This window comes from Dryas octopetala, chromosome 5 (genome assembly GCF_963921425.1).
Source record: "Dryas octopetala chromosome 5, drDryOcto1.1, whole genome shotgun sequence".
Classification (NCBI taxonomy): domain Eukaryota; kingdom Viridiplantae; phylum Streptophyta; class Magnoliopsida; order Rosales; family Rosaceae; genus Dryas; species Dryas octopetala.
Window position 1 is genome coordinate 14,086,613 of NC_141370.1, and position 16,280 is coordinate 14,102,892.

Genomic DNA, 16,280 nt, shown 5'->3' on the forward strand with positions numbered 1-16,280 from the left:
GGTCTTTTTTTGTGAATGGCAATAGCAGTTGACAACAAGGCAAGTTTTCATGTCATACAAAGGTTACACATACATGGTACAGAAGAACACTTATCTTACTGAGATACATACTAATTCTACTAGATCAGTTATAAAAAGGTTCTGCTTTATTTGCATCAAATTGTATTTTCAGCAGGGATGAGAGTACCGAGGTATTCTTGGTCTGTTTTCTGGCTCTTCTGCCGAGCAGGCTAGACTTAACTTTATCATTCTCACTGCAAACTCCATCCAGTGCTCTACATTCAAATTAGGATCTATTATCCCAACAGGCTGAGCTTCTTGATTTCCACCACCCATTATTGAAAATATTGCTTCTGAAAGAAGTAATTCTTCTCCATCCTGCAAGAATACAGCTTCTTTCCCTGTAACCAATTCCAGCAGAACAACGCCAAATGCATATATATCAATTGCAGGTGTCACCAATCTGTATTCTACATATTCCGGAGCCATGTAACCTTGTGATACCCGGGCATATCTGATGGATGAATTCCTAATGGAGAGAAAGCCTTACTGGCCTACACTCTAGGCTCAGGACCAAGTGAAATATGCAAACAAGTTCATAATGAAAGGTTTGAAATCAGAAACGTATCTCCTAATGGAGCTCCAGACCAGACAAGGATAAGTTTGGGCACTTCTATAACCTCATCTTGATTGTAACAAATACACTTGGACTAAGCAGTTGACACATTTTCAACTAAACCGGTCCTTGGTCAATAACAATCATTAAGAGTATTGAGTCCAGCACAAGCACAAGAAATGATCTAGAATGTATGTTTTTTCCAGTTGAACTCCTTTTTCTACCAAGTTTCTGAGCATAGATACAATATTGTAAAGAAGAAGAGAAATGCTATACATAGACAACATTGCCAGTTACTACAACCTCCAATTTCTCGAATCTCTGTTACGACAAGTAAAAGTCCAATTATTAGACAAAAGATGCCGCCTGCATTACTGTCACGCAGTCCATCAGCCACCCAGACAGGTGTGATGACAAATAGGAGAAAACGGGAAACTGCATGTATACATGAAAAACATAATCATCAGGAAGGGAAACTCGAAAATAACATTACGACCGCATCATAGAAATACATGAAAAAGTGATTTGTCATGGTCAAGAAGAAAAAGAAACCTGGAAAAGTTTGAGGAAAGAAGAGGTTTGCACCAACAGTGAGAAAGGAAACCCAATAACCAAATTGTCCCCTGCATACATTGATTTGTAAGTTTAGTGATATGCAGGCATAATGTAGGAAATTTAAGAGGAATTGGCAAGCACCTCAAGATCTTGAACAGCACTGTTGGGAAGCTTGTAAATAAATATAGTACAAGAAGGTTACTTTGCATGGCTGATCTCCGCCCTGTTCGGTTCAAGATTAACAAAAGTCTGTACAAAATGTAGGATTCATTAAAAGAATACAGTAAGAGATATGTTTAAAACAGACCACCTACATTTGAATATTGAGGAACAACTCAAATGTAATCTACCTAAAGGTTTCTCCTGAAGACAAATAGACAATACAAGTGTGTGGCTCTGCAGATAGCTACAAATATTACCGAGGTAAGAGGCTTACGTGGAAATCGAATCATGAGAGAAGGTGCTCATCATTGAGAGAATATCAAGTAAACCAACCTATAATGGAGACTCTCAGGACAGAGACGTAAACACATGCACACATAGTCCCCCAGTAGCATTCACACACATACAATATAATCGTCTATCCCAGAAACCTTGAACCCAAAAATATTAAGTTCTGAAGTTTCTAAACTGAAACACAAAACAGCTTAAAAGACAAGAAAACAAAAATTGTACATCAAGGGATATAGTGAAAAATGTGCTATTCTACAGACAGGGCACTGCCTTGATCTAAAATATATTCCAATATACGGTATATTAGCAGTTCCAATGAAGAATCCTATGGATGGTTCTCCCACTTCAGATTGTTTACTGTAGTCTTTAATTTCAATTAAATATCCATAACCCTCACGATCCAGCTGTGCATGGCCAATCCTTCCACCACATACATCCAAGAAATCCAACCCAGTTGTTATTTAATCTTTATTTCCAAAACAAAAAACAAAAACACAAGAAAAGAGTACTAGAAATCAATAAGAACCCAACAAATTGAACAAATATTGCATGTAAAGCAAACCGAGTAATCATCCCTGAACTCAAAATTTCATGAAGTGGGTACGAAAATTAAACCAGCTAGAAAAGTGTATAAATGAAAACAAAGAATAAAGTGAGATTTGGGTAGCGAGTGAGTAACAAGGCAAAGATGGTTCCACCCCATTGAAAGCTGGCACGAGCCCTGCTGGCGTTGGATCCAACTTCTGCTTCTTCATCTGCAACATAAGCAGCCAACAATTCAGTGAACCCCATTTCCATATTCCCAACCCTTTTAGCACATTTTCACCATTTCTTCATGGTTTCTTTCTCTTCCTCCACACTTTCACTCACTTTTCTCCTACTTTTGCTTTGTGAGAGTCTCGGACTCTCCGGGTCGGGCTTTCAGGGGATATTCCCGAATAGTCCAAGGTCCGAACTACGATTGTGGACTGGAAGGTCGGGAACTTTTGAGTACCCCATCATGGCATCATATGTTTGTTTGCACCTAACGATTGTTTCGCGTGTTGGACATCAGCCGTTTGATCTGATCAGATCCTTGAAAGCCATGTTTCATTGTTTTCGTCTTTGGTTCCTTCTTCCTCGTACTCAACCTTAAAGAGCTCGAATGCTCGATTGAGCCGATTCCCTTTTAAATGGGCCCTTTCCAATAATGCTGTATTCAGTTTTGGGCCTGCTCCTTCATGGCTCAAGCCTCTACTAGCAATCTGATCAAAAATCTCCGTAGTCCCTTTTTATCCACTTCCTTTGTTTTAGGGTCCGTTGACTATAAGACTACGTATTTTGTTACTCAAATATTACATATATTTTTAACTTTATTTCAGTGACAAAAAGCAGTAAATAAAGAAAAAAATTCAATTTTCAACTATAGCTTCAATTGCAGCTGCGGCTACAATAGTTGTTGAGTGATTAGTATCTACGCTAATCGATCTATCATCTAAAACTAGGTTAACGTGTTCAGAGAAATTGTCTTTATTGTTATGAAATGTAGTTATTCTTGAATTCTTAAAAGTAGCAAATTAAATTTGTACCTGTTTAAAACCCTAGCCGTCACCCCAAAATGCTCTCTTTTCTCTCCTCAATCCATCTCTCTCAGTCAAGGTTTTACAGGGGTTGGGGTGGTGGCTCTTGTGTTCATCACAGAGCTGTTGCTCTTACCTCCGCCTCTCCCTTCTCATTTTCTTCTTCGCTTATGGGATATTCTCTTATCTCTTTGTGAGAGCTTTTTTATCTCTATGTGAGAGTTTTTTCATCTCAATAAAGGAGGGCATTTCTGACCGCTCTGATTTAGTCTTTTTGTGACATTGTGCATGATCTGCGCGTTGTGCGTCATCGGATCCTGCTTTAGAGACGATTAATTGCTCTATGAAGGGCCTTCTTCCAATTTGGCTCTGGTTCTCGTCACACTGTGTAGGGAGATCACTATGATCGCTGGTACCGGTCTTACCAATTACTACTACATGATCTGCCACCTTAGGCTACTGTCAGACTCGATTTAGAGATGTTGGCTGGATTGTGGACTCAAACGCGACTAGTTTGCTAATTACTACGGTGCTTCTCTTGCTCCGCTTGACGGCTGTAGTGTATGCTCGATGCCGATGTTACAAGACTCTTATTTTGTTGTAAACGTTTAGCCTTTTTGCCCTATTGTTGTAGGGCTTCTTGAATAATCTTGTCTTCTTTCTGCCTTTTTGGCTTTTTAATGCAATGTTATTGCTTTCTCAAAAAAAAAAAAAAAAAAATTGTACCTGTTTTAGTGCAAGAGCACTCAACCCCTAAAAATTACATATTTTGTGATTCTGACCAAAACATAATTTGGTAACAACTTACATAATTGGGTAATTTTCTTTTCTCTTTTTTTTTTTTTTTTTTGGGTATAGCTATATTGGCAAAATTACATACTGTGAATCTGTGATGTTTCACGTACTGATCGAGTGTGCTTCTTGCTAGGTAGCTTCAACAATCATGTCACTAAAAGAGAGAAGTAAAGTTGTTTCTAGTCAAATCTACTATATGCCCATAAGGCTTCTATTAATTTCTCTTTTCCTTACTTTCCCTGAGATCCTCTTAATTTTGCTTCAGCTTTAAGCGTTTTACAGATGGCATCATGGAGCACTTCAAACTTGAATATATGCTCCTACTAAAATTGCAATATATAATCTGATTAATGTTGCACCAAATCACTAAATTAATATACAATACTTTTGAGAGGAATCAATATACAATACAACACAACTAGCAAAGCTACTAAATTTATTTATTAAATGTGTTCATCAAATGATCGATACGACAGATCGATAATATAACTTCAGAATAAGTTCATATTTGTGAAAAATTAGAAGATCTAATTAGACTAATTTTAATCCAAAAACAAAACAAAAAATTGGAGCATTTAATGCAAAATCAATTTAACAAATAATGAAAAGGTTTAACATCTTATTTTCTATTACGTTATAATGTGGAATACAACTCTAGCACTACTAGCTAGCTCTTGCTAAAGTTATCAAAATGAAAGTAAATCCAGATCATGCTTTATCTGAAAATATCAGTAAAAACTCCACTAAATACTTCTTTTTACATTGGGTTCAACAAATAACTGATTAATATCAGTTGTAGACTTGTAGTAAGTGCAACATGAATATAATATATATATATATAGAGGATACATCATGATCATCAAATTAAGATCATAACAAAAACCATATATATTATGTGCTGATCGTTTAGCTTTCTTAAGTGTAGAGAGGGATTTGAGTGTTTATTGATTTGATTTTCCCTCTTTTGAAGTATACTCTTTATTTTTTGCTGATGTTCTACTCCTTGTCTTGGAGCTGTAGTTGTTTAAATTTTTCTTTAGCCTCTCTTATACGAAAAAAAAAAAAAAAAAAACCATATATATTACACCCATGAATACAAACATATTTAGGATATATTATAAATTATTTTAAAGAAATTAATTAGGCCATCATTCGATGAAACTCATTAAAATCAAGCACCCCATTGCCATCAGTATCATAGACCTGAATCATGTTGACACACTCATCATACGACTTGTCGTCTCCAAGTCGGTGCAACATCCTCTGCAAACTTCTGGGCGTTATGAACCCCCCTTTCTCCAACTCAAACATCTCAAACGCCTTCTTCAAATCGTCGTCGTTTTCATCACCACCTTTACCTTGATCCCTCTTCATCAGCTGCAGAAAGTCCTCAAAGTCCAACAAACTGTCCCCATTTGTGTCGAGGTCGTTGATGACAGCCTCGGCCTCCTCGTACGACATGTACTCCCCCACCGACCCAAAATAGGCTCTGAGTTCCGAGGCCGATATCTTCCCATCTCCATCTCCGTCGAAATAGCGAAACACTTGTCTCAGCTCGTCTTCTCTGTTGTGGGTCACCATGTTTCTTGGACTTGGAGAAGTGGGAGAGGTTGATGATGATGAAGATGGTGAGGATGAAGATGTTAAGGTAGATTTTGATGATGATCTTCGACGAGGGAAGCTCAGCTTCAGACTTTTGCTAGCAAACCATTTGGATGGCTTGGATACATTTCTATGGTTATTATCAGTTGTTGCTGCCATAGGTGGAGAAGGAAGGCTAGGGTTATTGAGAACAAGTGTGGAAGAGGTTATTTATATAGGGGAGTAATAGCCAAAGAGATGGATGAGGTTTGTCTGGGCATGGAGATTTTTTTTAAAGTGTGATTAGGGAGTTGCAGTGAAGTTGCAGGGGGTGGAAAAATAATGAAGGCTTTGCATTTGCACAGACTTTTTAGGTACAGAGGAAACTGCTTGGCAGCTTCGTAAAGGGTCCCAAGATTTGATATTTCACTGACAGTTCAATGGTTCCCATAAACTGGCCTTTTCCACGGGTCTATTAAAGTGTGAGTCAAGTTATACACTTATACCAAAACAAAAAACAAAAAAAATGTTTTATGTTGGTATTTTTACTGTTCATAACATTTGTGGCCTTGTTTTAGCGTGTTTTATTGTGAGGATACGGAGTGTTGTTCTACATGAAAAATTATAGCTTGGACAAGTGCTTATAAGAGATTTAGGCATCTCCTTCAATTACTTATTAGTTTTGAATTGGATGCTTCACTAGCTTGCTTTGAATGAGTGCTTATAAGAATTTTGGACCTCTCAATTTATTGCTAATTAGTTTTGAATTATATACTCCAATTTGCTTTATTCATGTTGTATCAAATTATTTTAAATTCAAACATAACTCGTTAATTTATTATGTCTTAACGCTTGACAAAAAATCAAGAATTATTTCTTCTTTCTCCATCCACGCATTATTTATCTTTTCTCTCTCTATCATGTCTTATCGCTCTCTTCTTCTTCTCTCCTCTCTCACTCTCTCGCTCTCTCATTCTCTCGGAGCTCCGGTGATCTCACTAGAGATAGAGTCTGAGTCTTTCACTGGCATCGTCGACATCAAGCGACCTCAGGTCCTCAACCATAGCACTCTAGATTTTGGCTTTTGATTTTATTTTTGTGATTTTGTTTTACGTTTCTTTTTTCGGTTTTAGCTTTAGATCTAGTTCTTTCTCGTTCCACAATTAGTTTTTTTGTTGTGGATTTGAGTATAAATTCTTTGTTATTGCAAAAATAGAAGGCCAAATGACATTTTTGGTCCCTATACTTTCGTGAAATTTTCACTTTGGTCATGTTCTTTTACTTTGGCAATTTCAGCCCTGTACTTTCAATACGATAGCAATTGAGTCCAAATTGTTAACCTCGTTTAAATTGATGATGAAATTTTTTACGTGAATTGCACGTGAGTGACATTTCAGACATCTTACTCCACCCGGATGCTTATGTAAGCCCATATCTGCCCTTATACGCAATCAGTAAGAAAAAATAAGAAGTTTCAACGTCAAACTGAATATGTTAAATAGCGAGTAGATGCTTAAATATGCATCTAGGTGGACTAAAATATTTGAAATAGCACTCATGTACGTGCGAAGCACGTGCTTCCACGTCGAATTTCCGTTAACAATTTAAACGATGTTAACTATTTGTACTTAATTGCTATCATATAGAAAATACAAGACTAAAGTGAAAATTTCCGAAAAGTACAAAGACCAAAAGTGTCATTTGGCCTAAATAGAAAAAGGGAGAAGGAGATAGATATAGAGTGGGAGAAAAAAGAGACAAAGAAAGAGTAAGAATAAGCTTTAAAAGAAGGAGAAAGTGATAGTGAGAATTGCACTAATTAAAATAGATGGACCTACGGTGGCATTCTTGTAAATTCTCTTTTATTGTAAAATAGCTCGGTGTTTTCTGTTAATTGGAACCGGGACTATTTTAAATTTGGCTTGGATATTAATTTTGGGTCGACTGTCCAATGTCCATGGGCTTAAGGTTTCAAATTAAAGCACCCTAAAATCAAAATAACAATGTTTGGCTCTCCTTCCCTTGAAGGAGCACCTCCTCCAATCTCATTTCAAAAACACTTATTATTTTGGGTATTTTATTCCATGTAAAAAATTTAAGAACACATATTTATGAGGTGTGATTAAAAGAGGTGCCCTCTCAGTGGAAGAATCCAAGTATTTATTCAAAAATTATTGCCTAACGTGGAGTGTTTATGCACAAGGTCGGTGCAAATCCTAGCTAGACAAGTAAGGCCTTTCACAATGCAGCCTGAACCTGATCCCCAAACTCATTTTTTGGGTATAAAATGAGTATAGTCCAGCCACAATGGGCCAGAATATGATCCCCATAAATTTTTGAGACCCAAAAGTTATCCTCAGTTTTGGGTATAGACTATACCCAAAACCAAATTAAATGGCTGGCCCACCAACAAATAAAAGTTATTCAATGGCTTCCCCATCACTAAATTAAATGGCTGGCCCACAAACAAACAAATGAGTTAAATATTAATATCTCATATTTGGACTTCAACACCATTGTGTTGGTGATCCCCAAAGTCTATATTTTTACACTTTTTTATACCCAAAATTGATTTGGATATTGGGTGTTTGAAGATCACCATTGTAGAAGGCCTAAAGTCACTTGCATAAGGCCTTCCATAGTGGTGAGGGCCAAACCCATTTGAGAGTCATGCATGGGTTTAGCTCTCTTATAGTGGGTCGGAAAATTGAGTGCCAAATCATTTGAGTCCAATAAGTGAGACCCATACATGGGTACGGGTGAGAGCAATGGAGAGGTGAGTGCAATAGCTATGGGCCCACCACGTGAGTTGGACTGAGTGGCCAACAGCTATGGCCCACACACCAGAAGATGGCAGGCTGATGCGTCTCCCACCTCGTGCATGACACAAATTTTAGATAATATTATAGATCTTATTAAAATAAATACAAATATATAATTTTTATAAATATTGAATTTATAAAGTATAAGTAAACGGTCACTTAATCTCAATTATACTTAATTTAATTAGGTACAATAATATGACTCACAGCTATGACTCTCAACGGCACTACAGTTTCAGCATATATGACTATCACTCTCAGCACTTTTCAGGCCACTTGAAACCCATTTTTGGCTATCACACTCACATCACCACTATAGAAGGCCTAACACCCCAAAATAAGTGAGAGCACCCAAGAATTAGACTTGTACAAGTCTAATTCTTGTAATTAATCCAATGAAACAGAGCGATACCAGTTTAAATCACGTAATTAAAATCTAAGTAATTAGACAAAAATCTTAAACATAATGATTTTGGATTCAATTTAACCCAATAACTGTTGAAATGTATGTGCTTGTATGCATGTATGTTTTAATTAACTAATTATGTAGGTCAAGTGAAGAAATTGAAGTGGAAAAAAGGATGTTCTACAAGCCTTTTTTCAGACCAAAAAGAAGGTACCTGAAGACTTGGAAGCTTATGAAATTACCACGAATGGGATCAGCAAATGGTGCAACTACCTTTTCAACGACTCACCAGGAATGTCTATATTGGAGAGTTAACATCAATTAATAGTACTACTTTATCAAAACAAAAACTTGGGTCTGCTTGGCCTTCAGATCATTTCAGTAGTCAAAACTACGTACTTCTGGCCCCATTTGTTAGAATTAATTTCACAATTCAATGAATGAAACCATTAATTTAATTCGTAATATATGTCAATATTGATAGAAAGATTACCTCCAGTTCTTTCCAATGAAGCTTGAGCTTTAGTTCTGTGCCAGCAGAAGAATTAGGCGTGTATGAGAGAAAATATACTGATATACAATACATCTTTTTATTAATTTAATCTGGAGGAGGTTAGGGGATTTCAAATTTGGGACTGAGACAAAGAAGAGAAAAATACTACTAAATTAATTGTTAGTTAGTTATTACTATATATTTTCTTGATTCAAATAATAATAGTTTAATGGACAAAGATTATATAAAAATACTCATCAACCAAATTAACCAGCCAATGACTGTTTGGACTGTTTGGTTTAGTATGGCACCTAATCTCCCCTCCTCAGAGTAAAATTCTGACTTCAAAACTCATGTATGTCAATTAATTAATACAAAAATTAAATAGATGTTGAATTGTTGATCATTAACCAAATGAGTGATAAGGTTACATAATATTTGACATCATGCATGCTCTTATTTAGTCTTATTAGATTAACACAAGAACGACTATACCTGTCCACAGACGAAATAAATAAACACCATTTTTATTTTTTTTTAATAATATATGATACAGTTCTTTTCTAGGGCGGACACCTGCATTCTTTTTGAATTAATTACAATATATTACATGTCAACTAATGTATGTAACCATATACACCCTATGCTTGATTGTGTAATAATTAAGTAATGTTTATTTAACAATCGGGTACTCATTTTAGACATCAAACACAAGCCTGCCACGTGTCCTTTTTAAGTAGTCACTTTTATTGGTTTGCCTTTGTCACTTATAGTTGTTATTTTCATTGCTTTTTTTTTTTTTTTATATATTTCCAAATCTCACAACTCACAAGCTCCAGATCTCCCTCTCTATCTCTCTATCTCTCTATCTCATCTCTCTCTCTTCTTTTCTCTCATCTCTCTCCATAAATTGTGTGAGTTCGTAGAGAACATAAATGAAAGACGACCTTTCTCTCTCTCCCCCCCTTGGTCTCCATAAATCATGTGAGTTTGCAGAGATCGAAAATGAAGGATGGTTGCGGATCACGGCCTAGAGTATTAGGCTCCACTGCCTACGGAGGATAGATCGTCGTCGAAGCTGAACTCATTCTTCAAAGGTAGAGATCACACAAAGGACGTGTTGTTGCTGATGAGATTGCTTTGTGAAATTACATATGTCGCTTTGTTTGTGGCCTTTGTTTTCGTATTGATTTTGATTTTGAAATCGATTTTTCACATTTTATTGTTGTTATAGCTACAGTTTCAGTTGCGACTTTAGGTGCAGTTTCAGTTGCAGATTTAGGTGCAGTTTTAGTTATGAGTTTAGCTGCAGTTTCAGTTATGGGTTTAAGTGCAGTTTCAGTTGTAGTTTCAGAATTCTTAAATTTGTTATACCAATTTGAATATGAGAGGTCTCAGAAATCTTAAATTTTTTATTATGTAGCAATCTTAGTTTGATCTTGGAGATGAGATTGCAGTTTTAGGTGGCATCTGATCATGAGTGAGTTATGGTTTAGGGTAGTTTCACTTTTTATTTTATATTCTCAGCTCGCAATTGAAGAAATGATTAGTAGGGACATGTTAGAAACTTTTATTTTTTGGCGTGTGCTTTTTTGTCCTTATCATATGCAACTGGATGTTGGGCTTCTAGAAAGTGGCCTGAAAATTAAATTTGTAAGTTTGGGTTCTTTTGATTAATTTTTTGAATTGCCAGTATTTTAAAGTTAATAGACTCTTCTTTTTTTCCACGGATTTTCGTCGTCGAGCCCTCGACAGTGTATTTTTCTTCTTCTTTGAGAGCTTGACACTTAGTTTGTCGTCTTTATATTAGGTTTTAACTTTGAAATTTTGTGCCTAATATGCAATCTTCACAATGCTTCAGCTTACACCCTAAGAGGGTATGGAGTGAACCCGTTGGATTTACCCTCAAAATCGATGAAAGAAACGATGCCGAACGTTTCTTTCAGCGTTCGCCTGTTATAAAAAAAACTAATGTCGAGCACTCGCCGTCATTGCCGAGTGCTCGACATCTGATATTTCTTAAAAAAAAAAAAAACAAACAAACAGATGCGTCTACCCTAAAGAAGATATGATACATGATATATACATATATATACCAAGCTCCTTCTATTAAGGTATACCTCAACTTATTTATGTTGATGTATGGCCTTGTTGGGGCTCACACGAGTCGTTTTGTATTGATCTGAACCATTCGCAAGGATCATTTTCATTGATAGATCATCCTTGCAAAAAATTAGTCAAATCGGAAATCATTTGCCTATCTAACTTTGATAAAACAAATTGACGGTTTCATTGAAAATATTTGGTTCGTCCATTTATTTGATCAAAATAAGATTGGCAAATTATTTATGATATGACTAATTTTTTGCAAAGATGATCTATCAATGAAGATGTAAAAAATGAACAGTTCGAATCGACGTAAAACGGCTAGTATGAGTCCTAACATGATATACCTCAACATAAATAAGTTGAGATATATATACATACCTCTCCTTTTAGGAGACTGTATATATATATATATATATATATATAACATGAAAGATTTTTGTGATAGATGATTGATGATGTGACAAGTGAAGGTATAAGGATGGTAGCACATCCACATATTCTTTTAAGGTTGAAATTGCACCTCAAAGTCCAAAGTGCATGTGAATTCAGATGGTCGACTCCGAACTCCCCCATTACATGAGGGCTGAACAATATTAATCCAATTCCCTCTCTCTTTCATTGTCCTACCATCCAAGCCTAAAAACATTATATATGGGCCGGCCTTGATGGGGTTGTGGATTTAAACTTTGAAGGGTATGGCCTGGGCCTTCTGCAAGCAGTAGCCCATATATTATTTCCTTGTACATCCAACAAAACGGCGGATATGTATGGTTGTCCCTCTAGGCTTGCTTCAATAAGGCTTCGGATGTCCGGCCCATGGGCCTTCTCAAAAGATTTTCAAGAATTAATTGGAAAGCCTTGTAATTTTGTAATGGGGACGGATCTATGACATTTTATTTTTGACACAAATTTTGATAAAAGTTTCCAATGGAGCACACTCCATATACGATTTTAACAATCCGAACTGTCTATTTTTTAGGTCACTGTTAAAAAATCGTTCTTGCAAAAAATTAGGTAAATCGAAAATCATAAAGATTAAATGGTCAGAAAAATAAACACTTGAAATGTTGACCATTTAATTATAAGGTTTATTGACTTTAGGTACCAAATTATAATGTTTTTTCATTTCAACTACTAAAACATTTATGTCATTTCACTTTAGATACTAAATTTCAGTCTAGGTACCAACTTTAAAAAACATGGTTATATCGGACTGTGACTGTCTAACAGACATAACTTTTTTATTGATCTATTGTTTTTTCAATATTTGCAAGGCTTAAACTTTAATATTTAGTCTTTGGATTATAGGACTTCATCCCCCAAACCTAAATCAAAAGTATTGAATCCTTAAAAATTTTGATTTTTTATAAATTTTCAATAGTTACAATTGTGACTGTTCGACAATTACAATTGTAACTCTTCGACAGTCACAACTGTATAACAAACTGATTTGTGACCTAATCCAAAATGTTTTACTCTAGGTTAGTACCTAAACTAAAAAAAATTAGTGTCTTACTGCTTTATTAAAAAACTATTGATATTTGGTATTTAATCCTAATTTTCTATTAATTATATATGGTAAATGGTTTTCGATTTACTTAATTTTTTATAAGAATAGTCTCTTAATAGAGACCTAAAAGATAGACGGTTTCAATCTTTGAAATTATATATTAAATGAGCTCTATTGAAAACTTATATCAAAAATAAGATTTCATGGATCCTTCTCTTTTTGTAATTACATTCGATGTATTCTACTTGCCAATTCTTTTAACCTAGAGCCACCTGCACCTCTTGACAATTACTGATAAGAGCAATATCTTAATGATCGGTAATATTTTTACATATCAGAGATATGATCGATATTGTGGTAAAAATATCCAATAGAAATGAAACTGTATGAGTGATGTGAAACTCTTATATATACAAGTTGGACATAGACAATGGACCCAATAACAAGATTATAATAGAGTTTTCTTCAACTTGGCAACATATATAAACAAAATGATCATCATATCACCAAAAACAAAGACAAAAACTTATGTATATATGCATGTTTAATTCAGTAAACCTCCTCCTAGCTCCTAAGTGGAGCTAGTAGTAGGAGGGAGTCACACGACATGCATGAAAACGACAGCTAGCTACCAAAATCAGAAATTAGAAAGAGACATATACATCATACATGCATGCTTCTCTTGGAATATATAGCTAGGTAGAGAAATTAGAAAGAGACTTACATATAGTTTAATTAGTTGGTGTGGATAATCATAGACAGCTTTAGTACTAGAAAACGATCCATCTCTGTCGTCGGTCGATAAATAAATTAATAATTTAATCATACGTACACATCGTATTGAATGAGTAGTAGTAATACCCAGTACGAGTCGCCGCATATATATGATGCAAATTAAGGTAATTTGGTAGACTCAAGTCAAGTCACTCAAACCATAGAAAGCAGCTGCTAGCCACCCAACTTTAGCTGATAAGCAATTGAATGGATATGCATGAAATTAAATGACACGTACACACACAAACAGACACACATGTTTACAATTGCCAAGTTGCAGCGCATCGTCGCCGCGCGTGTTTTTGTCGATGTTCTAAATTTTCCTGACCTTCTGACCAAGAAAAAAACAAGGAAAAATTTCATGACCCTAGCTAAAAGGATCAGATTAAATTATATATTTTATATATATTTATTGATTATCAATCAATTCTCATCATCACAGCTGTTTGATATTTATCTTCTTTTCCCTTGTTAGTCTTTGTTGTTATCTTCTGCTGGGTATATATATAAGGAACGAAAACTCGAATGATGAAAAGGAAAAAGGGTACAACGTACTGTTACAAACCTTTATTGCTGGCTAACTCATATATAGCAACTTGAGACTGTGGGATAGGGCCACGTATTTACTTGTCTGGATTCACATCAATGCCCTCCTTCAGTCCCCTCCATCGTAAAATTTGAGGTAGGCCAAGTAATAATGTGGTACGTACTTTTTTGTCCTAGGATCATATATATATTTGACGTACTACCAGACTATTATTCACATGCCTTTTAGAGAAGAATTAATTACTCTTCGCTATACTTTACTTATTATTTATAATATGTAATATATCTATTTATAATATTTAATAATCAAGTCATTTTATTATAATGTTTAGATTAATTGGCTTCACTTCACTCTCTCGTACCCTCCAAAACCCAAAAAACATGACAAGTTTCTCACTATAACAACGCCTAGAGATTAGGGAAGCTAGCTCCACCCCTATGCCTTTCTTATCAGTAGCATGTTCTTGAATTTTTTTTTATTTTTTTTGTTTAGCTCAGTTTCACCTACAGTTTTTAAAACTGCAGTTTCAGTAGTGTAGAACATTTGATATGGGTACGTTCTTGATTTTTTTGTTTAGCTCAGTTTCTGAAACTGCAAGTTGCAGTTTCACCTACAGTTTCTAAAACTACAGTTTTAGTGGTGTATAAAACTTAATATGAGTTCTTGATTTTTTTTGTTTAGCTCAGTTTATGAAACTGCAACTTATAGTTTCACCTACAGAAACTGCAGTTTCAGTAGTGTGGAACACTGAATATGAGTATTTTCTAAAACTCTAGTTCCAGTTATATTAAGTGGTTCAGAAGAATGTTAGAAAAGAAACTAAAGAAAAAAAAGACTTGAAATAAATGCTTTTTGGTTTAGGATTTGAACCTTTTAACTGAAATTGTAGAGGTTAACAAAAAAAAAGCTGAAATTGTAGATATATGAACCAATTCAATTAATTGGAGGGACTACTGGTACCTAGTTTCTTTGATGAAGATTTACACACCCGATTGATTAGATTTTTCTCTCCATATTGGTGGTCGTCACTGGCCTCTACAACATAGCAGAGAGATGGACAGAGGAGAGAGGAGGTATAAAGGGAGAGAGAGGGAAGAAGAGGGGAGGAAGAAGAGAGGGGGAGAGAGAAAGAGTATGATACAAACAAGAACAAGAACACCCAGATATATAGAAGGTGGCCCGCAAAGAAATTATGAGGCTTTGGGTGTGTTTGAATAATAAAAGAATTTGTCAGTACCTAATAATTAATGTGCTCTTTAGAAAAAGAGGAGCACTTAATTAAGTAGGATTTTCCAAGTGTAATTACTAATTAGGTTGAGAAGCATGATATATATTGCATGAACCTGGATCAATTTGGAGGCCAGATACGTTCGACTCATGATCGATCAATTACTTGGAAATTGGAATATATGTACGCAACTAATCTAGCTAGCTATATATGTATATGAGGTAGGGCTGTAAATCAGCTCGATACAGCTCGAGTTCATATCGAGTTCGGCTCGAACTTGATTCGTTTAAGCTCGGCTCGTAAAAAAACAAGCCAAGCTTGAGCTTTAGTATGTTCGGCTCGGAAAGCTCGTGAGCAGCTCGTATTTTCTAGTTTATATGTTTCATACCTCATTTTCCATAGTTTATATAAGGACTTGCTATTTTTATTTCCTATTTTTTTTTGTATTGTTTAGTTATAGACTTACCTTACGTCTCTTTTTTAATGAGAATTTTTGCAAATGTTATAAGTTATGAATGTTTAGAAGAAATTATTTGGTACAGTTGTATTTCAGGGAAACCATATTCATCTATATGGTGTTGTAAAGAAGTCTTTGGTGCCTATCTAATTTAATTAGAAATATATATTAACTATAAGTTAAATTAACATATTATAATGCTTTCAAGAAGAAAATGTTCGATAGAAATTAATTTTTTTTAAATAGTAGCTAATAAAATATCTTATATAAAATTATGTAAATAAGCTCGATACAGCTCGAGTTCGTATCGGGTTTGATTTTTTTTTTCGTTCGTTCGAGCTCGGCTCGTATAAGAAACAAGCCAAGCCAAGCTTA

The 16,280-nt window shown here is 35.2% G+C and overlaps 2 protein-coding genes across 2 annotated transcripts; both read right to left on the reverse strand.

The window, feature by feature from the left end:
• Nucleotides 1-796: 796 nt before the first annotated feature.
• Nucleotides 797-2,731, reverse strand: LOC147284595 (cold-regulated 413 plasma membrane protein 4-like). Its single transcript, XM_086245087.1, has 4 exons — nt 2,304-2,731; nt 1,313-1,420; nt 1,169-1,239; nt 797-1,051 (listed from the first exon to the last, which is right to left on the reverse strand). Exons 1-4 carry the CDS (start codon nt 2,420-2,422, stop codon nt 837-839), a joined length of 513 nt encoding a protein of 170 aa, XP_086101213.1. The 5' UTR covers nt 2,423-2,731; the 3' UTR covers nt 797-836.
• Nucleotides 2,732-5,072: 2,341 nt separating this feature from the next.
• Nucleotides 5,073-5,883, reverse strand: CML41 (calmodulin-like 41). Its single transcript, XM_086244761.1, has one exon. The coding sequence runs from the start codon at nt 5,737-5,739 to the stop codon at nt 5,119-5,121; it is 621 nt and encodes a 206-aa protein (XP_086100887.1). The 5' UTR covers nt 5,740-5,883; the 3' UTR covers nt 5,073-5,118.
• Nucleotides 5,884-16,280: the final 10,397 nt, after the last annotated feature.